This window comes from Oxyura jamaicensis, chromosome 2, assembly GCF_011077185.1.
Source record: "Oxyura jamaicensis isolate SHBP4307 breed ruddy duck chromosome 2, BPBGC_Ojam_1.0, whole genome shotgun sequence".
In the NCBI taxonomy this organism is placed as follows: Eukaryota; Metazoa; Chordata; class Aves; order Anseriformes; family Anatidae; genus Oxyura; species Oxyura jamaicensis.
In genome coordinates, this window is record NC_048894.1 from 117300533 (window position 1) to 117325931 (window position 25399).

The 25399-nt window shown below is 35.7% G+C and overlaps 1 protein-coding gene across 1 annotated transcript in view; it reads right to left on the reverse strand.

The window, feature by feature from the left end:
* ALKAL1 (ALK and LTK ligand 1) overlaps positions 1–25399 on the reverse strand; it is a 37951-nt gene that overhangs the window by 1726 nt on the left and 10826 nt on the right. The window contains exons 3-5 of the mRNA XM_035316099.1: positions 8191–8244; positions 4525–4605; positions 2161–2237 (exon numbers count right to left, since the gene is read on the reverse strand). Coding sequence (XP_035171990.1) covers positions 2173–2237; positions 4525–4605; positions 8191–8244 — 200 coding nt within the window. The 3' untranslated portion in view covers positions 2161–2172. The remainder of the gene's footprint in view (positions 1–2160; positions 2238–4524; positions 4606–8190; positions 8245–25399) is intronic.

A 25399-nucleotide genomic window follows, 5' to 3' on the forward strand; every position in this document is an offset into this window, starting at 1 on the left:
AAGAGAAGAGAAGAGAAGAGAAGAGAAGAGAAGAGAAGAGAAGAGAAAAGAAGATAAAAGAAAAGAAAAGAATTCCTTACACCAAAATCAATACAACATTGTTGACTGTTAAGTTGATCACAACACCAACAAAATGGACAATCTGCCCACATTCCACCCCTTCACCACATTATTATAGCACATATTCTTCACAATTATTATATTGTAGATTATTCACAACAATTACGTTCTTAAAAAAAAAAAAAAAAAAAAAAAAAAGTGCTGCTCTGTTTTGTCAGAGGGAAGGCAGAGCAGCTCTTTCTGCCCTTCATCCTTCTCAGAAGAATGTGTCCATTCCAAGAAGGTCCCGGATACCTCTAGTGGAAACCAGCCACTCTATCTACCCGGTGGAAGAACAGAGCAAGTGAGAACAGAGGCACCTGTGAAACACTCAGATCATAGCTCTACTTTTTCTTATAATGTTCTCCATATTTTTAATAATGTAGGGAATAAGTCAGCCTAGGTACAACTTTATGTGAACACAGTGCACGTGGCTTAGATTTTCTTCCCCACACATTACCTCTGAGTGTATTTTTGGCAGGCCACTTTGAACAGCTAGATTTGCAAATCAGGAATAACTTTTGATCCTTTTATATTTTAAAGCTGGAAAGAGGTTGTGATAAAGGCTTCTGTACTGAGGATATGGAAGTAGACCTTTGACTCATCAACTTGAAAGGAAAAAAAGTATCAGAACACCCAGAAATCTTTCTGGAAAGTGTATACCATGAACCCAGAGGAGTAAAGAGATACAGATGGAGGGCAAACAGAGACTAAACAGATTAAAGTGCATAAACCAAGAGATTTCTGGGATGGTTTAGAATGCTGGGATTTGAATGAGAAAACCTACAAACATGCAGGTATGTAAGGATGAAAAAAAAAAAAAAAAGGCATAAGGCATTCAGAAAAGGATTCCTGCTTTCAGTTACAAAAGGAGATCCTGGCAAAGTAACAACATCCCTTAGTCAGTATCACGTTTAGTGCCCCTGATATATTCAAGACCATCTGCAAGACCCAGAAGGCGAGAGGCCAAACAAACTGAAAATAGTTAAGAAAAGAAATGAAGAGGCGAAATAAATTATATAATTTCTTCTCAGCACTGAAATATTGCCATATTCTTCTAAGCATTTTCACACAGCCACCAGAATGAAACCCACCTCCACTTGCGAATCAAATCAGCTAACACTGACTCATATCCTACTCTTCCTTTCTTATTCTTGATTAGTATGAATTGAAGTCTTGATGCAAGAAGAAGTGACATACACTACTCCCCCAAACTCCAGGCAGCACTTGTCAGAAGGAGGTGGTAAGAGGAAACAATCTTTGAAAAAATTTAAATAAATATTTTTTCACCGATTTTATATATTTTCTTGTGTTTTTTTTTCAGTGTTTTTTTTTTGTTGTTTTTTTTTTTTTTCAAATTAGTGTGAGAACTGTAAACAATAGTTGGTGATATTCAAACTGCTAGAAAAAACAGCTCACTTGGAGATGTTCCTTTTATCAGTGACACTGATGTTTAATAAGCATATATAACATGCTAGTGAACGATTTTGAACTGGTACCTTCCACAGCTTGTTACTGAAAGACTTCAGCTTTGTCACATCTTTATATTCAGTTTACTCCCATCACCATTTATAGTATTGACCTTAGACAAATTTTCAGGAGACAATTTGGGAATGACAAGTGATCCTGAAGATGAATAAAGTGACAGCATGTCTGTTATGATTTCAGACGTGATACCAAGGCTTTCTGTTTCTTCCATGCGTTAACAGCAAAGCTATCTCACTGAAAAGCTTGTAACAAATGTATTAAGTCTTTACACACTTTTCACCTTCACCAAATAGTCTTCTCAAAATTTTGATAGCAAGATGTGATCCAGAGCATAATTTTGCTCTGTGCCACCTATAGTGCCACCTATGACTGGGGCATGTATCAGAGACATCTGTGATTCTGTGTATTACCATGAGGTACTAGGCAGTTGTTAGAGCAATGCCAGAACTGCACGTTGATGCACTCTTAATATAACATTTCTGTATACACACCTCATAACAAGGTACAAATGTGAAGTAAATCATTAGACCATTAAACAAATAAAAAACGAGTGGGAAAAAAAATGATACTTACATAACAAACATCCTAGGACTGTGTACACAAAGGGCTCATTGCTAATCTTGTTAGCAACCTTGCACACCTTTTATAATCTGTAAAACAAAATTACCATCAGCAATAATGAATCTCAGTTGTCAGATACCCTCAAAAACTGCATCAAATTACATATAGAACTTGTACTAGAATTTCAGGCTGTCTACACAATGAAAACATTCTCTGATGGAAATTCATGAAATTATGAGTGCAAAATGCAAATATATACCTTATCCTAACTGAGGATATTATCCTAACTAATGATCCTAAATGTGAGAGATGGAAGCAGTTCATTTTCTACTAGACAGTTCCCTCTTAAGATGTAGAAGACCAGGTTCAATTCCCAACTTTACCTGAAGGAACTTGGGAGGCTATTCCTATGCACAGGCTATGAGGTACTGAGGTCAGGTCCTTTTAAACTTTTTATTGTTCCACTTACTACTAACATGAATAGGAATCCATATTTTCCATGTCTAAATAAATCTTAACCATCATATGAGAGGTACTAGCGTCCTACTTGCTCTTTCTCTAGTGTCCTCTGTTCAAATGGACATTTGTTTTAAGCGGTCCCTGAGCCACTGACATCCTTTTCTGATGGAAAGACCTAAGCATTTAATAACAAGAAATACTAAGTACAATCTTCTTCTATTGTTCGATAAGTTTCTTGATAAAACTTGACAGAAATTGTGTCAAACAACAAGGGACTGAATGCTAACCTGAGATCAGTGCTTCAGGGAATGTTTGTAAAGAACTTAACTGTGTCAATAGGACAGGAAGTAACCCATCCTCAGAAGTCCTATGGCAGCTATGGTTTCTCTGAAACAAAACAGCAAACTCCTCTAAAGACACTGGAAAAGATCCTGGCTGTGATCAGCCTGAATAATTACTCTAAACCTTGAATGCTGGATAAGTTGCAGACAGGTGAGTGTTCAACTCTTTTAGATCAATAGAACGTTTAAGTATGAATGAAAGTCATTGTCTGCTTTGGGTCTGATTGAAGAAAAGGATAAATAAAACCTGCTTTGGCTTTAATCACATTTTAAACTTAATATCCTTGCTGCTAGTTAAACTTAAAAATCAGTTCCTCACACAGTTCAAACTGCAATCTTGTTTAGATAAAAGTTTAATTACAAGAGAAATATTATGACTGTGTTTCTTAATACAGACAGAAACACTCAGAGAAGATGGGGACGTCCAAATAATATCTACGTACTGTGGATCCATATAGTCAAGGTATGCAATATGCAAAATGCTTGGCATTTTATTATGCAGCATGTGAGAGATGTATGTCTAGCCTATTCATTATGTGCCTATGTATACAACCTTTGAGAATCAGTCTTTGATTTCTATATTTCAACTTCTGACCAGCATAAGGGCAGATAAAGATGAGGGCTGCCCTTTCTAAAGCCACATTTTCTGAGGTGCTGAGCTTTTGTGAGAACTAAAGCCTCTCAGCTGCTCACAAAAAGTGCTCATCATCTTGCAAAGTGTGACAAGGAGTGTCATTTTTTTTAATGTTAAATCCTGAAAAATTTCCAAAGTGTGCCACTACATAGTACGTGTTTACACATCACTGAGATACACATTTGCTAATGAAATGGCATAGCTTATTCTCCAGTTAGTTTATTTGAATTGTTCATTTGACTACAGAATGCTAACTTAATTGTAAGGGACATTTTTTGGTTTGTTTGTTTATTTGTTCAAATTTTCTTTGTTTTATCCATTTAATAACACATTAGGATAGTTTTCTTTTTCAGTAAATCTTTCTGACACATTTGCTGTCTTGCAGCAAAACTTCTGCTGATCTTATGGTGGAATACTACTTGATAAAAAATGCATGGGTCAATAACTGAAATGATGAATAAATTGCTTTTTTGTTATTTAACAGTGGGCATATATTAGATAATTGCCATCAGAAATGGGCATGTAGTCAAAAACAACATAAAAACATGGAATTGACAGTTAAAGGAAGGTAGGAAATTTTTCAGATTTCATCTTATTGCATGAGTAGAGCTAATGAGAGTGGGAAGGAGAATAAGGCTTCATATCCCACCTCTGTATAGGCATGCCTGTTTTTGTTTGTTTGTTTGTTTTTCAGAGTTTTCATTTCATTTATGTTTAGTCTCGCTTAGAAGGATCTCTATTTTATGTAGTTGACTGTAAGTGCATTAATTAATAGAAATTAATTTGTGCATTAGAAGACCTTCAATGTATTCTGTAGAATATTGCTAAAGTGAAAACAAAATGTTACAGAAGAATCAGCACATCAAACACTGAGCAGGAAAAGCAAGTTGCTTTTAAACAAGTATCACAGCTGGATTTTAATTGACTTTAGATACAACTTACAAGCTGGCGTTGAGCAGTCCCTTGTGTTGTGATACAGCCGATGAAAGTGCTTGCTACACTCTGATGAAAATGTGACTGGCCCTGTTTGAGAGTAAGCAGGAGTTAACCACAACCTTTCAATGTCACTATTTTGCAGCTTCAATGAATCATGCCAAGATATAGAATTAGCTTCAAGGTGTTTTGATAAAATTATGCTTAACATTTTGCTACATCTTAAACAACTATGATGCAACACAACTATAACAATGTCTGCTACTAAAATAACAGAAAACAATTTTATTACTACACTACTATGTTCATGATACAGGTAACAGAAAAAATGGAAGTGGTAGACTGCCTTACCCTTGAAATTCCATTAATTCCACATTAATGGTACAGTTTGTGGTGAAAAACAGAATGTTGCAACTACAACAATATTTAGTAAGTTCAGTAGTCAGTATTATAATGTAGGAATAACGTAGAAGGAATGCATATTATTTCTGAAGATAGATAAAAGCAACTTTTTAAGCAAATATGAGTTTATAAGCCCTGCAAAGATGAACTAGTTTGATCTGCTAATGTTTCTAATTTGCACATTGCTTAGAAGCTCTGTATGAATATGATGTGGGTGTTGAGGAGAAAAATACAGCCAAAAAGTATCTAAGAACCTAACCTCGTTGAAGCAGTCCTAGCAAGAAAGGGTGCCGACCTGTAGAGGGCAGCATATGTTTTAAACGAGTGTGCTCAGGGTGTTGTATGCTATGTGTCAGATCTTCCAGTCTCTTCTTTGGAAATTCACCATCATCTACCATTAACAATATTTCATAAGAATATATACTTACTGGTCTCCAAACCATGGCTGACAGGCAACACTGCTTTGACTAAATTTCCAGTCAGAGAAAAATGCTACGTATTTCTGGGCAACAGTTATTTATTTAACCACCTGAAAGGTGGTTTAGCAGCCTGGTGAAATATAGCGAGATAATACTTTCTGGATAATGGAGGCCAACTACCACAAACTTGCAAGAAGATTTTTCCCTATGACAGTGAACTGACTTGAACATTGGGTATATTTAACAGTAATGTGTGGATTTCATGAGATTTTTCAGCCGCAAGTAAGCTTTTGAATAAACTGACAAAGCCTCCTTTGCAACTTTGAACTGAAAGATTGCTGCTATTTTTTATCTGAGTGTGTAATTAGGCTCTAGAGAAAGTATGCAATCTGAAATTATCCAAGATATATGGAGATAACATCAGCTTTGTCACTAAATAAATTTCATGTCCCTTCAGATAATATATGGTTTTCAAACTTTCCTCCTTGCCATCAAAAACAGTCTGTTAATTTTATTTGTGCCTTATAGAGCAATCTGTGTCAGCTGGCTTTTCAAGCTGAATTGATAGATAGTTTTATGACTCACAATATTATTTATTATTTTTTCTACAGTCAAGAATTGTTACATACAGATCTTATTTGGCTTTAAAATGTCTACTGTTGTTGGCAAACTACAAGTGTAGAATAATTCTCTTAACCCTGAAACTCTACAGATAATGGACTGTGAAGACAGTGTTGACTTCCCTTTCCTCTCCTCTTTTCCCCAACTCCATTAATTCAGGACGTCCAAATTCTTGCACGAGGAAGGACTATATTGGAATAGTTTACTTAAATAAGGTTGATAGAAAAAGGATTATGATTTGAACAGAATCAAGAAAAATACATTTAGGTTGTATTTTAGGAAAAAGACTTTGGATTACAGGATCTAATAAAGCTGTGGAAAAGACAAATCAGGCAGAAAACCCTATCATTGAAGATCTTAAGAGCATCATTAAAAAGAAAAACATGTAGGAAGCAATTCTGAGCCAATAAAGAAATAAACTTCTAAGAATTTTGGAATGAACCTGCTTTCCTTATTCATTCCATCTATTCTTAGCCAAATAATTTGCTATTATTTATTATATATTATTTATATAGATATTTATATAGATATTATTTATTATTTGCTTAGTCAAATAATTTTTGATAGCAACTACTCATGCAGGAAAGGACTATTAATTTAATAAATGTCTCCAGAAACAAGCCTTTAAGTACTTTTTGATCTTTTTCCTTTCTGTGATTTAGTATTCTCAAAATATCTTATGTAAAACTCATGGCTGTTTTTCACTATTGTTTCTGAGTAATGAAACTTGCTATGTATTCATCATTTATCCTACTCAGATTCTTATGTTGATCTTGTTATGACGGCTGAGAAGTTTCCAAATTTAAAAATGAAAAGGAAACAGATTAATTATTAATATAAGCAACCCTTTCTTGTCTGTCCTCCCCAGAAAAGTTAATTTCTAGTATTCCTGTGCTACATAGGATAACATAGTTGTACCTTTCATTACTTTTTCACATGAATTGAGGTTCATAATTATTCTTTATTACTGTGGGAGTGAAGGGACAGATGGGTGTTGTATTTTTCCTGCACATGCTATTAGACTGGAGTGAGCTGTTGGCAGAAAGACCCTTCTGTCATGCTTATTCTGAAGATTTGAGGACTCCCTTGACATACAAAGGATACAACAAATTATTTCCTTTCTTGCCAAGGACTGTCCAAAATTTCCAAAGAGGAAAGACATAATTATCTCAAATTCTATTTTGTTGCACCAACTGCTATCTATTTCTCTAGGTTATAGTTTCACTAATCCCAAAAATACTTAAAATCACCAACTGATTTGCAGTGTCATACTTTGACACCTTCACTTTTCTCAGTTTCAGAACATTTGGAAGAAGAAAGTAAAGAATCAGCACAAGCATGTTGATGTTGCTGCTGACAGCTAATTTTGCTTATAGTCAGTACAATAGTTTTCCCAGTAGTTACAAAGCGAAGTATAAAAAGCTAGTGTATTATACAACTCAGTTTTCAAGTACTTGACTGCAATCATATTAAGTTTCCATACTTAAAATATGCAAATTATTTTTCTGATTCATTTACACTGATTTAACCCTTTCTTGGTTTAAATCCTTTCTTGTTCTGCTGTGTTAAAATAAGCAAGAACACATATATGTCATGAGATAGACCAAAGTGTTTTGCTGATATAGTGAAAACTTACACAGTCACATGGATCTGATTCTGAAAGATATATGTAGTACGATGAGTAGTGAAAATTGGCAGACTTAAAAAATGATATGAAAGGAATGACAAAAATTATGGAAAAATACATATACATTTAAAATTAAAAATGTGCTAAGTTCTCTCACTGAAATATCGTTTGCCAGAGATAACAGATATGTGCTCACATATATTACATTTTTAACAACATATTGCAAATGGTTTGCATGTAGATATACAATACAGTATACATAGGATACAAGCATTGCATTCAGTACCTACAACTACTAATCTGTAGTGTAGCTGAAAATCAACAAGCAACAACAGGATCATAAAAATGAAACAAAAGGTTTTAAATCATGAATGTTTTAATTCATCATGTTTTTAAAGGTATGTTAAGCTAGATTATTTAGAGTCAATGTGATTAGAGTTCTTTAAAATGTTATAGCCGTAAATGATGGAAATATAACTTCAAAAATGTTAAACTTAGTGCATAACCTCAAAAAAGCTAACAGCCTTTTTTTTTTTTTTTTTTTTTTTTTTTTAATCTTAGAATATGCACCTGTGGGTAAAATTAAGTGCAAACAACTTGCCTTACCTGTAAAATGTTTTATGAACTTGTCTTTTAGACTGGAATCTCTTGGGAAAATTTCTAAGGAGAGAAGAAAAAAATGTATATATGTAGTACAGTAATTACAAAAAAGTAAAACAAAAATGAAAGCAAAATATGAGAAGTCTACTGTAATAATACAATAACTCAATTACTATCCAAATTAATCCAGGTACATTCACATACTTTTTCTTTTTCTTTTAATCCAAAAAGAAATGCCAAATTGTCATCATAAAAGCATACACTATCACATTTTCTGTCATTTGCACATCTTAGGAGTGAATTGAGCTGTACTTTTAGAAAGACCATAAATATGTCATTATGTAATGACAAGTTGAGTACCTGAACAAATTATGTAAAATACTGAACCAAATACCCAAATGTTGGATATTGAAATTACAGGTACATGAAAAGTAACCAAGAATATTTTTATAGTCATTATTAGTTAAAAAATAATATTCCTCTCTTGTGAAAATTGCTGTGAATTTTAAAACGCACAATTTTCAAATATGGTACTTTTTACAAAAAGTACAAGAGAAAGTACCTGTCTCAGAACAGCCACAAGAAACAGGCAGAACAGAAATCTGAGCTAACACAAACACTCTACTCACTAGGATTTATTTGTTTATTTATTTATTTATTTGCAATAGGATGTTGCCTCTGGCTAACAGCAGAAGCTTTTGATACAAGTAAAAATTCTTAAAATGAGTGCATCTCCCTCAAGTCTTATATTTGCAACTGAAAAAGTGTATTAAAAATTGTTCAGTAGCTGTAGTTATTACTGCAGACAGAAACTGTACATAACAGCTATATACTATGTTAAATTTAAAAGAAATGCCTTTCTTAGCAGTAATGCATTTTACATTGCAATGTCTCAGTATTAGGACCTGCAGCTAAACATTTTTATTCACTAAAAATATCTCCTTATCACTTATGCCATTTGAAATCTCTATATTCTCCTACTTTTTTTTTTTTTTTTCTAATTCACAGTCTGAATTAACTTTTAGCTTAGAAGAGAGCAAGCTCCCTTACATACTACAGAAAGATGTTGTTTTTTTGCCAGAATAAATTCTTAACATTGGCCTTAAGCAGTTTCTCAGAGGTCACATGAGTGTATTTTTAGGCTGGGATTTTAAAATAAAATGTCCAAGTCTTTAGATTTTAAACTAAAATGCCCAACTAAAATGCAACTTAGCAAGATTAGGGGACCTAATTTACTTGAAAATCTCAGTTTTAACTGACGTTTATTTCATTTGTTTTCTAATTTCAAATGAATATCACCCCTTAAGCTTAAAATTTTACTGATGTACTGTTTGTCAAGTACTGGTTTACTGATATCAAGTACTTTAAAATTACTCAGAACAAAACATAAGAAAAGGCAAAATAATGAAACAATCTGGATGAGTTTTGGATGGGATGCCTCAAGTACCAGTACAGAGAAATAACTGAAACCTGGTGAAGGCTGGTCAAAGAAGACACCATTCAGGCTCTGACAAACAACTTTTAGATCCAGACCCTTTCAAACTGTATAGAATTTATTAGGGGAACAGTAATCACATTTTACCCCATAAAATCTGTTAGGAAAAATCCGTAATAAAACCAGGACAGAAGATGTCCTTCTATCCTCAACCAAGGATGACAGAAGGCCAAAACTCCACCCTTAAATACACAGATGGCAAAACAGGATAAAAGATTTGATGCTCAGTAAAGGAGCTCAGGATTTCAGGCATAAACTGCAGCTGTAGCTGAGAATGAATGCTGCAGGGTCTGCTTCCCACAAGCAACCTCCATTGGCCTCAGGGTTCTCCCCAGCCTGGCTATTCCTGTCCCTACAGGAACGGGTCAGCTGTGTGCAGGGCAGAGACTGAATGACACTGACTGTGTGCCCACTCCTCCCCTGACACAGCTGCCAGCCCCCCAGGCAGCAGGAAACATCTCCAGACAACATCATGAACAGGAAATATTGAGTGAAGGTGGGATATTCAATCCATTCTTGCCTCAAGACCATGCTACACAAACTAGTGAAGTACAGCCAGTATATATCCTATGGGAGAGAGTAACAGACTGGTTTTTCATCAGCTGGGAGAGCATTCAGACTATAATTCTTGTGCACAGTCTTACAAAACCTGCACGGCTCTCCAGAGATAATACATCTGAGTTAAAATGCACTTGTGCTATTGACCCTGAGTTCAGTTTTATAATCTCAGATTATAGTCATAAATAAACTTAATTCAAGGATTTATTTTTTACCTACATAAGGACCTCTGTATGTGTCTGTAGATTATTCCTAACTAGGGCCAAAATGCTGCCCATCCTGCACTGCTTCCACACACAGCAGTGAACATGGACAGCTATTAATGGCGCTAATACAGATCTGCTACTATCTGCTGCTTAAAATACTCAGAATATAAAACTATAAGGTGAAAATATAGGGATGTGACAGACATAGAGGGTTTTCCAGCTTCACAGACAGAATGGCTGAGTTTATACTGCAGTTTCAATCATAAATGATCCTTACTGTTAATTTTCTTAATCTGAGTTCTGACTCCTTGTAGAAGGATTTGGGACTTCAGGTAAAAGGCAAAAGGATGTGGCAGTTTTATCCCATGATTAAATGAATTGGATGGTGGTTAGTTATTCACAAAGCCTGCATGAGAGCAAGCAAGCTCTGAGTTAAGAGGCACTGAGCAACAGCTCCTCCGGATCTCTGCTGTAACCACAGTTTTGTTGTAAACTTTCCAAAGTTGATTTAAACCACCGTTGTAAAGCTAATGATGTAGAAAATTATTCTGCACACTTCAGTTGCTGTTCAGTGTTTGGTAGCTGAGATGAATGCTTAATTTTTCACAAACTTGGACTTGTTCACTGAGAGTTAGAAAAATTATAAGCCACAGCCATGGGCTAGGGCATGAGCTCAACCTGCAATAGAGACATAGCTGCATCACCTTGGATGTGGATTTCCACTTTTCTGTCTCTCAGTGTGTTCAAATTGCAAAGCTGTGACAGCATGTGCTCATTTTTTACCCTGTGTTCCCACTGTCTCCAGCACCTTGACAGTACCTGAAGAATTCATGTCCTGCTGTAATATAAAAAACAAGAAGAGATATGCTTGCAGCACTGAAATAGGCCAAATCCCCACAACACAGCTTGTTGGTTTGGGGCATCAAAGTTCCACGTCCTGAGGTGATATCACCTTTGCAGTAGAAAATCAAGATCTCAACTTATGTCCCCAACAGGAAGCCTTTGCTTATTTTAGGTTATACAGGGAAGAAATTTAAGTCAGCCATCAAAAATTATTCCTTCTCTTGGCCTAGTCCAGCTCTACACCAGTGGCCCTACAATGTACAGCTGCAGGCTGTACTGTAGGCATGCACAGAAAATGCGAAGTGTCAGAGCTCAGGCTCTGCTTCATTTTCCAAGTCCCTTAACCCTTCTATTTAAGAAAAGGAAATCTTCACCAAGAATCATGATCTTCATGATTTGTGATTTCTGTAAGAATATCCATGCAACTAAAAATAATAAACAATAAAACAGTGGAAGATAAAAGGCACATTTTCTTCAATTTATTAAAAAAAGAAGAGGGGGCGGGGGCAAGAGGGGAAAATAAAGGCTAACAGAACACAAAAATAGAAATGACATTATTTGTTAGATTTAAAAACAGGTGCTAAAGTGCTCTTCAAATCACACTTCAATTAGAGTATTTAAAGCCTGGCATTTTTAGCCAGCTTTAATAGTTTTCCATTTTTCAGAATAACTATGTTAACTCAGAATAGCCACTTTTAGCTTCTACAGCATTCCTCAAAATTACAAGTCAAATGATGGAACAAGAGGCCTCTCTGTTTCTTATTTTCTGCACTTCAAGGAGTTACCTAAGAGAGTTGGCCAGACAGTTCAAAAGACTATAACCTCACAAAAAGCTTGTTTGCAAATACACATAGTCCAACATAAGGTCAATAGGAAAAATAATGTATCTTATTATATCTTACAATGATTATATGATCCTGATTTGTTTTATATTATAAACATATTTTGTTTAAAGTAATTAAAAAAAAAAAAAAACTGCCAGCAGTGAGATACATCTAACTTGTTATAAACTCAAATGCTCAAGCTTCTGAAAATGTTGTTTTGACACAAAAATAGCATGTAATTCTTTTTCTTCGTTATAATATAATTTCAGATCAAGAAAATAGTTACAAAACAGTATGTTTTATCAAACCTTTAATTAAAGGTGACATTTTGAAGGACAAGACTCTCCAAAACTTCAATTTAACACAGGTTGTATTTGTTCACAGGAACTGTGCAGTGGCTGAAATATCATTGTCAGCAAAATTGCCTTGAGTACTTGTTAAAATAGACAAGTCCCATTGAACTGAATGGAGCTTTTCTTCACTAGAGACTCCCCTTAGTGCCTAAAGATGGCAAGTCTTGTGTACTGTAGCAATACTACAAGGTGTAATTGTTTGCATACTTGCAGCAATGCCTAGACAGATTTAATTCAAGAAAAAAAAAAAAAAAAAAGTGATAAAAAGTCATAGTAAAATCTTTCAAATGTAAATTCATAAAAGAACTGGTAAGGTGTCAGAAGAACTTAAATATTCAGAGATGAAAATAGACAGAAAAAAAGAGGAAAATATCAAAGTGAAGAGATATACCTTAAAAGATGAATGAATGGAACAACATTGCAATGAGAGGATGAAAGTATCCTCAACATGATAGCATTTTCTCTAAAAAATACATTAAATCTTTACAAAAAAATCTTTAAAAAAATACAAAAAATATTCAAAAACCTTAATGATCCAAATAGTCTCTCCTCTGTATGCTTTAACTATGCAATGATTTCTACAAATTGTAGGAAACAATCCACAGCCTCAGTGTAATGTAAATAATATAATAATAATAATAAGGAAGAAAAAGTCTCTCAAAATCAACAAGTAACATAGAATACAGTACAGAGATAAGGCATCCTAGTGGAGAAAAAAAATGTTAACATTCATTTTAATAAGATTATGTTGTGGTGTTGTGGCGTTGAGTTAACTATAGGCATTTGACTATAGTCAGTGTCATACGTGGGAATCACATGGCAAAATGTCCTGTGAATAAATGGAGTGTGAAGCATGCAACTAGAGATCTGATCCAGGTATTTTTCCTAGACAGAAATATATGGTCACCATGGTGGGCTCCTGTCGCAGGTTGTCAGTCCCATTCCTGGCTAAGGCATTTGCCACATGACAGCTTCATGGTGCTTGGAATCACAGAATCACAGAATCACAGAATTTCTAGGTTGGAAGAGACCTCAAGATCATCGAGTCCAACCTCTAACCTAACACTAACAGTCCCCACTAAACCATATCCCTAAGCTCTACATCTAAACGTCTTTTGAAGACCTCCAGGGATGGTGACTCCACCACCTCCCTGGGCAGCCTGTTCCAATGCCTCACAACCCTTTCAGTAAAGAAGCTCTTCCTAACATCTAACCTAAGGAAGAATGGCTCCAAACTGCAGCAGATGTTAAGGAGAATTGAATTAATTAACATATACCATTTTCTTCAGAACCTTGACCAATTAAAAAGCATCAGTTTCCTACTTTCATTCTTACACTTTGGCAGTGAACACATTGCTCAAATCTCTTATTCCAGGTTTCATGGCTGGACAAAGTTCTATCTGCAAAACTGATATCTTCATAGCTTTGGCTATGTTGTAAATGCTGGTTTTATATGCAGTTATTATGCGGCAAGCAGAATGGTAGTACATTTTGTTCTGCAAACAATAGCCATATTAATACAGATTTAAAAGTTTCTGTGGATCCTCATGTGGTGTCTGACACATCAGAGAAACACAGTTCTTTGTTGAAAATTTGTGACATTGGTACTCCCTGCTCAGGGACCACCACTTGATTCTGGGGTCTCTCCAAGAGTGCTCCTTATCTTTAGGACAAATCTGTGCTTATGTTACATCTCACCTCACAGACTGATATTTTTAATGCATTTTCTATTGCACTTTCCCATTGGGAGGCAAGAAAAAACATTGCTTTATTCAACAGAGAGCAAATCCTTCCATCATTAACTATCATAAATCATTAAACATTTTTTTAGTATTAGAAATAACTGCCTTATGAGAAAATATCTACTTAAACAATGCAATTTAATTCTTCTCAGTCTCCTCATTCATGGTTTCTATCAGATAAGCTCAATTTCTGCTTTTGTTTTGCTTTTTCCCCCCAGTTTTTTTCATAATTAAAATCTTTGTAATAATTTCTAATTGTCTCAGCAATTTTTTTGTTTACACACACATACACACACACACACAGAGACTGCTTTCCCCCAGTAGATTTGCAATTCATTCCTGTAGACATGGGAAACTATCTATTTCTGTGAGCAGTTCCAAGACGTCACTGTGTTACTACTTCTGTTAAGTAACACACACAGTTCCCACTTACTGAATACTTTTATTTTGAGCCTTTGATGTGTACGCACTAAGTTCCACAGGGCATAGATGGAAAATGAGTCAATGCTCCAGACAGATGCATTCCTTTCCCTATGTAATGCCATTGTTTGAAATTCAAAACTTACCAGATGCTTCCAAGTGTTGTGTAATGAAGATTGCAATAAATTAGCAAAGATTTTTAGCATTTTCTATCCCTGTTTGCTCCACCAGGTTAAAAAAATAAATAAATAATTAAAAAAAAAAAAAAAATTACCTGGTATCTCCTGGTATCTTAGTATTTTCTGGGAAAAAAAAAAAAAAAAAAAAAAAAAAGCCTTAAATAAACCCCCAAACAGTGTTACTTTGTTTCACTGAGATGGCAGCATCTGCTCAAGAGAAAATCCTGAGTTAATCTACAACTGCATACCACTGCCATCTACTGAATGTAGAATGTGCTGAATGTACTCATACGTATCTTTCTGCTCTGAGAGCTGAGTTTACTAGGCTTCCCACTTACTCTATGTAAAGGGAGCTCTTTCCATTCTCACAATACAAAGTTTACTCTAGAGCTTAACGGTTGCAAATAGAGCACAATTAACAATTCATAATGAATGACTTGGTTAATTTATCTTCTACTTCTCCAAGAGTAGACATAAACAGTATTGTAATCTCTCTGGATTCATTTGCTGTCCACAAAACCTCTGTTCAGTACTTTGACTTTATTTATAGCGAATATTTGGAATGCACACTGTGATATTTGATTGTACCTCATTAGTCAAGTCCTAAAATGCTAGTTCTGCTCCCATGTCAAATAAATGCTTCCATGCTTATTTATTTTTCCAGGTTTGAACCTGTGCTTCCAAGGATATTTGAACCAGTGACTGAATGTTCACTTTCCCTGATATTCAATCCAGTAATATTTTTCTGATGTGAGGATGGCAAAAACTACTCCATTTACATGCCGAGTAATGGGAGTATTGAAGTATATTTTCAAATTCTCCTCACTCTAGTTATGAATAAAATATCTGGTGGTACATATACTAAATTAAGTCTTTATTCTGTGACACTCATTACACTTGAGTAATGAAGTGGGTTGAGGCATCAATCAGTTTAGATTTACAATGGCATGACTGTAAAGTGAACACTGAACAGGGCTTGCTTTCATTGTGGTTGATCCAGTCTGCCATGTTAGTCACCACTGGCAAATGCGCTAGATTCAAAACAAAACAAAACAAGACAAAACAAAACAAAACAGTGTAATTCTTAAACGTGCTAACGGTAAAGAGAAGCACCAGCTTCTGAAGTCTCAGCCTGTCATTTAGTCATGATTTCTATATATTTTTTTCCTTTCTTCCCTCTTTCAATCACATGCAGTGCCAGTCACTTTTTCTTATCCCAGAGACTCTACTTGGCTACATTATCTATTTCTTGCTCACGCTGGTAAGTCTTAGTATATCAGTCATTCCCTTAAATCCAGGGTGATGAATATTCATAGCGAATATGTAGGGGTATAACTATTTGGTCCTACCAAAATTATAGTATTGCAAATACTGAACATTTTCAAAAATACACAAAGTTACTGTACAAAGGGATTTCTTAAAACAGATAATAAAAACAGATGACAATTTCTACAAACCATAGTAATGTCAGAAAACAAAAACATATAAAGAGCAAATAAATAAATCTCTCCTAATTCAGCATGCCATTTTTTTTTTTGTTTCTGTAAAACTATAAGCTTATATGTCCTCAGAATATTTGTTCGAGGGATTGACATCCATGCACAGTTTGGAATACCAGTACAGTTTGGGTACTTCAGATTTGAAATACCCATTTTCTAGTTCATCTTTTGTTTGGAATTGAATACTTATTTCTTATTAATTTTTTTATTTTTTTTCTAAAAGTAGTCTTGGAATTGTTTGAAGTACTGGCATTTTATACTGGCCAGGGTCAAATTCCACTCTCACTCACAGCTGCACAGTCTCCCTCATGCATCAACACCCCATTAATGCAATTGCAAGGGAATTATAGAAGGGGTTTTAGACTCAAATATTTTTCATCTGTGTTATTATTGAGACATTCAGGTGGATACCAAGAAAACAGATAACTAACTTTAGGCACTTGATTTCATAAAGTTAGATGTATAGACTTTATTTGAATGATGGGGTAGTAAGCTCTAACAACACTTTTATAAAGAGCATGGAAGATTCTGTACATTGTTAAAATATAAATAGTAGCACATACACACAAAACCAAAAAACAACAACAATACAACAACAACAACAAAAACACAAGGCAAATGTGATTTAGAGCTGTTTTCAGGAAGCAAAAGGGTATTTATTGATGTCTGCTAACTGATAAAACAGGCAAGAGAACTTTTACATTAGCTAGGAAATGTCCAGTTCTTTTAAAAGTTTATGGACAAGATTCTAGAACGTGTTGCCTGAAAAAACAGACGGCTGGATTTAATAAATCCCATAGGCTCCAGCAATGATTCTAAGTGTGCAAGACTAGCTTGAAGTCAACAGATAACTACCGCACATCTGTCCTGCGTGCTATTATCCCCATTAGGTCACAGACCATGGTGCCTAAGAGGAATTTCTTCTGGAGTTCACCCTCTTAGCTCTCCCCTAGAATTCCATTTATGAAATGTTAAGTATTACATAGAAACTATGCAAGCTTATAAATATATGATGATAAGCCACACAAACATGTCTTTTTTTTTTTTACATTGAAAAGAAAAAGCATTTGTTTCCTATTATGTTTTATTACTAACTCCCTCATTCTTCATTTATTCCCAATTCAGTAAACAGGGTTAGTTTCCGAATTAATTCAGAATATGGCTCTTTGCCACACTTCTAGTGCAGGGTAAATCCACAAAGAATGTCTGTTTGTTTTCCAGCTCCTTTTTGGATGTTTCCAATTGTAAAAAAACTAATGCTTTCAAGAAAAAAAAAAAAAAAAAAAAAAAAGAAAAAAAGGTGCATATAATTAAATAGCTAATTAAATAGAAAAGTGTGCCTTTTCAGGTTTCTTTTTCCAAAATACAAGAAGCATAATTCTACTGTCTTCTGCAGTCTCAGAAGGCATATGTAAGGCATATGTGTTTATTTGTATGAGAAACCACAACTCATTCTCCCTTCTACAAAGGAAAATCAAAATTCTATATTTTCTTCACTGCTGCAGATTCCTCTCCATTCATCTGAGACGGAAAGAAAATGAAAGTGAAGATTGTCTCCTTTTTGAAGAAAGAGAAGGCTTTAGTCTCATAATTGTTCTACACCCCTGCTGGATTTTAGGGGCCATAATGAAAGCAGTGTCCTGTCAACACTCCTGTGCTATTATAGCTATCTTCGTGGTCCTCTTGCCAGTGTAGACCCTCCCAAACACAATCTGTGTGAGAGCTGCCTTCTTTCATAAAGGTGAAAGGAGATGAAGGTGATACAAAGTCCTCTGAGACAAATGTCTTTTTTTTTTTTTTTTTAATGTTTCATGTGAAATCACTCCTTCAACAGAAACTTTCACAAAATCAAAACAGTAAGAGCAAACAAAGTAAATACATACAAATTTTACTCAAGTTTGCTCTTTTTCTTTCTGTGATGATGCTACTTGGGAAAGATACAGAAGTACTTTCTTTTATAATCCAGCTTTCTGACTTGAATCTACAGGACCATCTTTGAGACACCACAACTGCTCATGTTTTATCAGTTTCTCACTCCCTATGACCAGCATTATCATAGCACATAAAAATGAAAGCACCTGTGACAGTAGAAGGCAGGAGCAGGAACGCACATCCAAAACTAAGAGAACAAAAGTAGGAGAAATAGGAATAGAAGCATTTGGTGTTCATCTTGTGTCACTATTGCACCTACACAGTATACAAGTCACAGAAGATGATCATCTGTTTAGGATTCCTGTCTTCACTCATATCTAAGTCACTTCTTCAGAAGTTACAGTGGAAAACTGTTTTTCAGTAAGTTACTCCAGCAATCTGAACAGACATGGGAAGATGATAAAGATCTGCTCACATTCACAGGAAGGATCCAACCATCTGCTGTCCCCAATCTTCCGTGTCCATGCCCTACTCTTGCCCAACCGTTGCACTTTGTCTTCTTCCCTCTCTACTCTCCCTTTGGCCTCCTTGCCTTGGCTGGTCTCCGCCAAGCTGTGAGTGGGAGCAGGGAGTGACAGGAATAGTTAGCTGCAATCGTTGCTATGAAGACAACTATCGGCACGAACAGTAATTCCAGGGAGGCCTTCCTACCTCAGCAGAGCGACGACTATTTACAGCCTGAAAGAAGGTGCCAGCCTCCAGTTCAACACCCTCTTAAGGGCAACAGATTATCCCTAGAGTTGGCTCCTGTGAGCCTGGGCACTGAGCTGTGGGAAGGACATAACCTGAGACTAGAGGAAGCTAACTCACTTGAGCTGCAGAAGCAGCATTTAATCACATCTGAAGGGCTAGGATAGGCAAACAGGGGATGGGCAGGATAGTTTTTCCTGCTGTCAACTGTTTTTTCAACACTGGTAATACTATGTTCCTCCTCTCTCCCAACCCCCGCTTTGATTTTTCTTTGCTTAACTCAGGAAAGGAAAGTAATTGCTAATAATGTGCTCAGAAAAATTCTCAGAAAAAGAAATCACACCCTGATTCAGTTTAAAAGACCACACTTTTATTACTGTTATTGATATTTTCATCATGAACTTGGACATGCTGAACTGTGGCTGGCCAGGGGACAGAGGTGCTTGCCAGCACCTACCAACCACCACCCTCTGATGCTTTCTGTGGTGTGAATGCAGAAATCAGCACCTATAAAATGTTCTAAACGAGAATATTTCTGCCAATATCTTCTATGTATGTCCAAAAATATGATACTAAGTAATTTCTTTATACTCTGTTTATAACGTCATCAGTTACATGCTGTAACAACAGACATTCATCATCCACATGGAATTTGCAGAAATACATGTCAGTCTGCAAATTGGCTGCATATCTTTTCAGACAATTTTCAGTCACCTGTCTACCAATATTTCCCTCTTTTGTTAGAATTACATGAAGGCTTTTAGCCAGGTAATCACTGCACGTTGCCTTTTCCCAAAATCAGTTGCACGTGTGAAGCCTTCTCATAAAATCTTTCAGTTCTTCCTGAATGATACTTTCAAGTTTTCAGCTTCTACTGTTTTTCTTCTGACCCTGCTAAGCCTTCATGACTGAAAAAGGGTGGTGGTTTTTTTGTTTGTTTGTTTAATTTTATTTAATAGAAAAATTTTAAGTGTCAAAGAAAGCATCAAATATTGTAACTATGGAAGAAAAAAAAAATGTCTTATTTCCTGTTATTCATAAAAGATAACAAACACATATGTTCATTAAGGAAAAAGAAAAATCCAAATTTTCACTATAAAGTGAAAGATAGGCTCTCAGATCAGTAGAGTTTCTCAATGGGACAGTTTGAAGATAATATCTCTGAATTGGGACATAGGTCTAATTCTGATATTGTCTTAGCTTTAATCTGAGAATGTATTAAAATGAGGAAAATACTTATGTGTCTCAGTGTTTCTCTTTGAAATTGGCTACTGTCAGAAACCGACATCTGAATCTGGAGTTCCAATTTCCAGTTAGAGTCTTAGGAGCCATTGTCTGCATCTCAAATTTTGAAATAAAAACTAAAAGCAGCTAAAGAAATACATTCTGTTTAAAGTCTTATCCTATGTCCATAATAATAAAACACAAATTGCATACTAGCAGCTCTCTAGGATTTCTGACTGGTACAAAAATGACTCTAGGAGCTGTCATACACTCCAATAACAGTTCTGACGTTTGAAAGAAACTGGAAGGAGAGAGTGGCCTGATTCTGTTCTCCTCGATTTCAATAGAAGCAAAAACAGGTCCTCAATCTGTGTGTAATTCACATGATCTACTTAGCTAAACAATTAAGTCACAGCTCTGACATCTGATATTTATTTTAAGTTCTTTGAGCCAGATTCTCTTCTCTGAGCTAACCCTTTTTTCTATTCTGGTGGCACAAAGGCTGTAACAACCGTGGATTTGCCCAGCTGGAGATTCTCCCAGCATGAATAAGTCTTTACCTGTCTGGCAAAACCAGCTTTCATGTTATTTCCTCCTCCTTTGCACCCTCTGAACCTTAGCCAACTTATGTGAAAGAATAAGAAGCCTGGCTACAACACTGGTTACCATGCTTCACATACTTTTAGACTGCATACTCTTCAAATTAAAGCTATCTGCTTAATTTAAAATAATCCAGAGGCTATTGTATATAATGGGAAAACATAGTGTAGTATGATGCTCCTTCTGTGGTATTTCAGAAGACATAAAAATGAAGATTTGTCTGAGGTGTGTTATCAATGAGACACCCAGAAAGCTCTGGACCTTTAAAATATATCCTCCTATCTGTGGAGGCTATGCTTAAGAATTCAAGTATATTGCAAGGTGATCTTTAAAGAAAATACCCTCAATCCAAGCTAGCCAACTGCTCAAACCCTTTCCCCACCCCAAGATGGCAGAGGTTGTACGGACTGAGAGGTAGCCTGAAAAAATATTCAACTGAAAAAACACACAGTTTCATGAAATTGAGTGACTGTCAACCATAGCCTGAGTGTGGAACCTTGTGGTTAAATGGCTGTTCCTTTTACATTATTTTAAGTGACATATGCAATGGCAACGGAAATATCTTCAAAAAAGTGTAGCTCTTAAAGTAGATTTAAAAAAAAAAATAAATAAATAAAAAAAAAAAACACAGAGCCACTGTGAAGAAGAGGCACCAAGTACTCAAACCTACATCTCTTTAGCTATGCTTACAATGTCAAGGAATTCATCAAGGCTCTGACTCCAGTCTCGACATGCACTCACTGTCAACATTCCAATTCCTTGTGTCTGTGCTTGTGCTTTGTCACCAAAACTCTGGAGTTCTCTGGAAGACAAAGATCAAGTCGATGCTGATGCATAGCACAAGCCAAGCTCTTACCCAGCAGTGTGCAGTGGTTGGAGTGTCACAAACAGATATTACAATACACACTCTGCCTTGACCAGATGAAGTTATTGAGTTCAGAAGTAACTGGAAGCAGGAAGCAAGCAGACCTCAAACCCAAACAGCAGACAGGGGAGTAAATATGGTGTGTCTAACCTAAGGAGACTAAGTTTCTCTTTGGGCATCCCACTTCTTTTGTTGTATTCTCTTTAGTTGCAATGAAGTTGCATCATATTCTAAAGTGTGAGCTTGCATGAACACTTACAATGTACATTAAATATACAAAATAAATAAATAAATAAATAAATGAAATCTACATAAACCTGTCACATCTGGCTTCTGGACTTGCATTGGCATATAAGGGCCCATCAGAGTAGGCACACAGCTTTGTGTGATTGATTTCTGGCCAAGGAAATGAGTCAACCTGGGAGGTAAACAACATCAAAGCGAGTAAAATTCAGAATGCAGTGGTCCCTTCTGATCCGATGCTTTCTAATCAGCCACTTTCCAATAATTCATTAAGACTTGAACAATGTGGGGTTCTCCTAGGACTTCAGCCAACCATAATGAAATTATAACAGGATATATTTACAAGGTTGAATATCTCGCACTCAGTTATAATGATGTTTATTAGTAATTCTTCAATAGCTGCTAAGAAAGCATATTTGTATTAGTTAATCCTTGCCTGTGGAGACCTTTACATTCCTTTCGCAAAAGAACATTAAGAAGCAAGGATTTGCTTTTTCTCTTCTCTGTAAATCCCCATTTCTATCAGAAAATACTGTGGGATCAAGAAATAAGCCAAATCTAGTGTATACGATTACTTTTCTTCTATTATAATTAGTGATCACCCTAGAAAACAAAACTGGAATGTGCACAGATATAAACCTAGATTAATATAATCTGGCAACTTTTACATCTTAAAAAAAAAAAAAATAATGTAAAAAAATAGGAACCATTGTTTGTATGGCCAGCCCCTTGACTAGCAATACACATATATAGATAAATACTATGTGCATAATTCAAAAGCACCCCCCTTTTTTTTTCTCTCCTGTCAGATCTAGACATGTAAAACACTGAAATACATGTCTATTTTGAAAAGCAAAAGTAAAGTCTCAAAATAATTACAGACATGATGTTTGAGTTTATGCAGGTGGTTTTTGTTTGTTTGTTGTTTGTTTGTTTGTTTTCCCCTAAGAGAGTCCAATAAAGAGGTTAAGATATCCCTCAAGGAATTCAAATGGCAAACATTATGAAACCCTGTCTATTTTTAACACTAAATTGTGAAGATGTACTTCACCATCTCCAAGAGGAAAGATGTATTATAATAGTAATTGTTCATTAAAATATAAAAAGACAATTAAAGAAAATAATAATAGAGACATATAGGTAGGATTGGTCAAACTATATAAGGCATTAATTTACTGAAGCTGTATTTTTCCTATTCATATATTTTCTATAACAAATAACAATTTATATTCAATTATCAGCTACTTGGAATCACTTAACTATTAAGGCAGATATTTCAGCTGAATCCACAGACTCCAAACTATGTTTGGAAAGTTATTGGAGAGCTCTTGACTGAAGGCAGTACTACTCTTAGAGCAAGATACAGAGACTAGATATTGATAAATATGAAGAGGAAATTCACTTTTTGCAATTCTGCAACACTCTATGCAAGTATTCTCTTTTAGCTATCATGGCTGCTAATAAATGTGGATTCTAGAATATTTACATGAATTAAATACACGAACAGCTGCAATACATCAAAAGAAATATATGAACTAAAATCATCTGAATGAAAGCTGATGACATGTGCTCAACTGCATACAAGCCAAACTCAGCACTGAAAAACATAGGCAAACTCTGTTGGAGTGAAAGGAAATGGAATTGAGTTTGCCAAAGATGAATTAGGCCCCGGTCTTTTTGAAAGATGAATAGGCTTCAGGTTGATTGCTGTGCAAATGGTAATGTTTAACTGTACTTTACATTTCCTATGCTAATTTTAGAAATTTTTCTATTTCTTTCTGAATTAAAACAGATTCAGAACTATCATAGTAGATTAATAACCCATAGATTCTCACTTATTCTGAACTGCTATCTTAAAGGTGTTCCTCGTGAACATATACTAGACTTATACCCAGGCTAAGGTCATTTTACTCTATCACATACAGGAGGAGATGTCTTAGAAATGATAACTGAAATCAAAATATTTTGAGTATGAGATATAAATGCATCAAGCATAGTGAGCTATTTAGACATCGATATTCAAGGTCTTTTGAAGAAACATAATCAGGAGTAAAGCACATGTAAACCATACATTTCACTGGGCCAAAATTTTCCAGGCAGAAAGCCTTGGCCTTAAATAAATAAATAAATAAGGAAACACTTTCCACATCCTGAAACTGAGATAGTTTTATGCTTCTCTGATTCTTAATACTGCTTTCCCTGTTGTAATATTCTGGTACTCAGCAACAGTGAGGGTAACTGCAAAGAAAAGGAACTGGGTCAGCACAAACCATGTTACTCAACATTCAAGAAGTCTTCTATCTATTCTAAGATTCCTTGCTCTACTTCTTACTCTAACAAGAAAAGAGTTGCTGCTCTAGACAGAAGTAAAGAAGAAGCAAGGCTTTTCTGAAGGGGCTGATCAGTTCTGGGTAGCTAGACTTCAGGATAGATATGTAGTTTGTATCTGTTGTAAGGATTCTGAAAACCCTGACTGAAGCTTAGATAAGGAATCTTCTCTAGTTATGTGCCGCTGAATCACATATGTACACATGGAGTGATGCCACCATGCAGGTAATGTAGAATTACCCTGTTCACGAATAGTACATCTGGGTGCTGAATTTGTTGCACCTGCACAGGTCATTCCCACACAAACGATTTATTTTGTAGTAATCTCTTTTCCAGAAGATCATCAATTTCCCTAACATTTGGACAATAGCTCATAATAAAAAATAAAAACAAACAAATAAAAAACTTTGTATATTAACTTCACAGGCAAACTTGGGATTTGAACACATAATAAGGGAAAGCCCAAACTGTAAGGTATGTCTTGCTAAATTGGTACTGATTAACAGGACCATCCAAACTTTAGGCCCGTAATATAAAATGTCTGTTATTAGCCTGCTTCAGATTGTCTTCCAAACCAGAATGTTTCGAAGGACAACACAAGAAATCCTCATATTGTTACGTTTTGGTGATGAGCTTTTGTCCATGATGTAAAAGATGAGTTCTGAAAATATTTTTCCTAAATTTCCTTTACCTAATATCCCAGTTTTCCTATGGCAGGACAAGGGAAGTGATTGCCCCCCTGTACTCAGTTCTGGTGAGTACTGTGTTCAGTTTTGGGTCCCTCACTACAAGAAGGACATGGAGGTGCTCAAGCAAATCCAGAGAAGGGCAACAAAGCTGGTGAAGGGTCTGGAGAACAAGTCTTAAAAGGAGCGCCTGAGGGAGTTGGGGTTGTTTAGCCTGGAGAAGAGGAGGCTCAGGGGCAACCTTATCGCACTCTACAGGTACCTTAGAGGAGGCTGTAGTGAGGTGGGGATTGGTCTATTCTCCCACATGCCTGGTGACAGAACAAGGGGAAGTGGGCTAAAGTTGTGCCGGGGAGGTTTAAGTTGGATATTAGGAAGAACTTCTTTACTGAAAGAGTTGTTAGACACTGGAATGGGCTGCCCAGGGAAGTGGTTGAGTCCCCATCCCTGGAGGTCTTTAAAAGATGTTTAGATGTAGAGCTTACTGATATAGTTTAATGGAGGACTTGTTAGTGTTAGATCAGACGT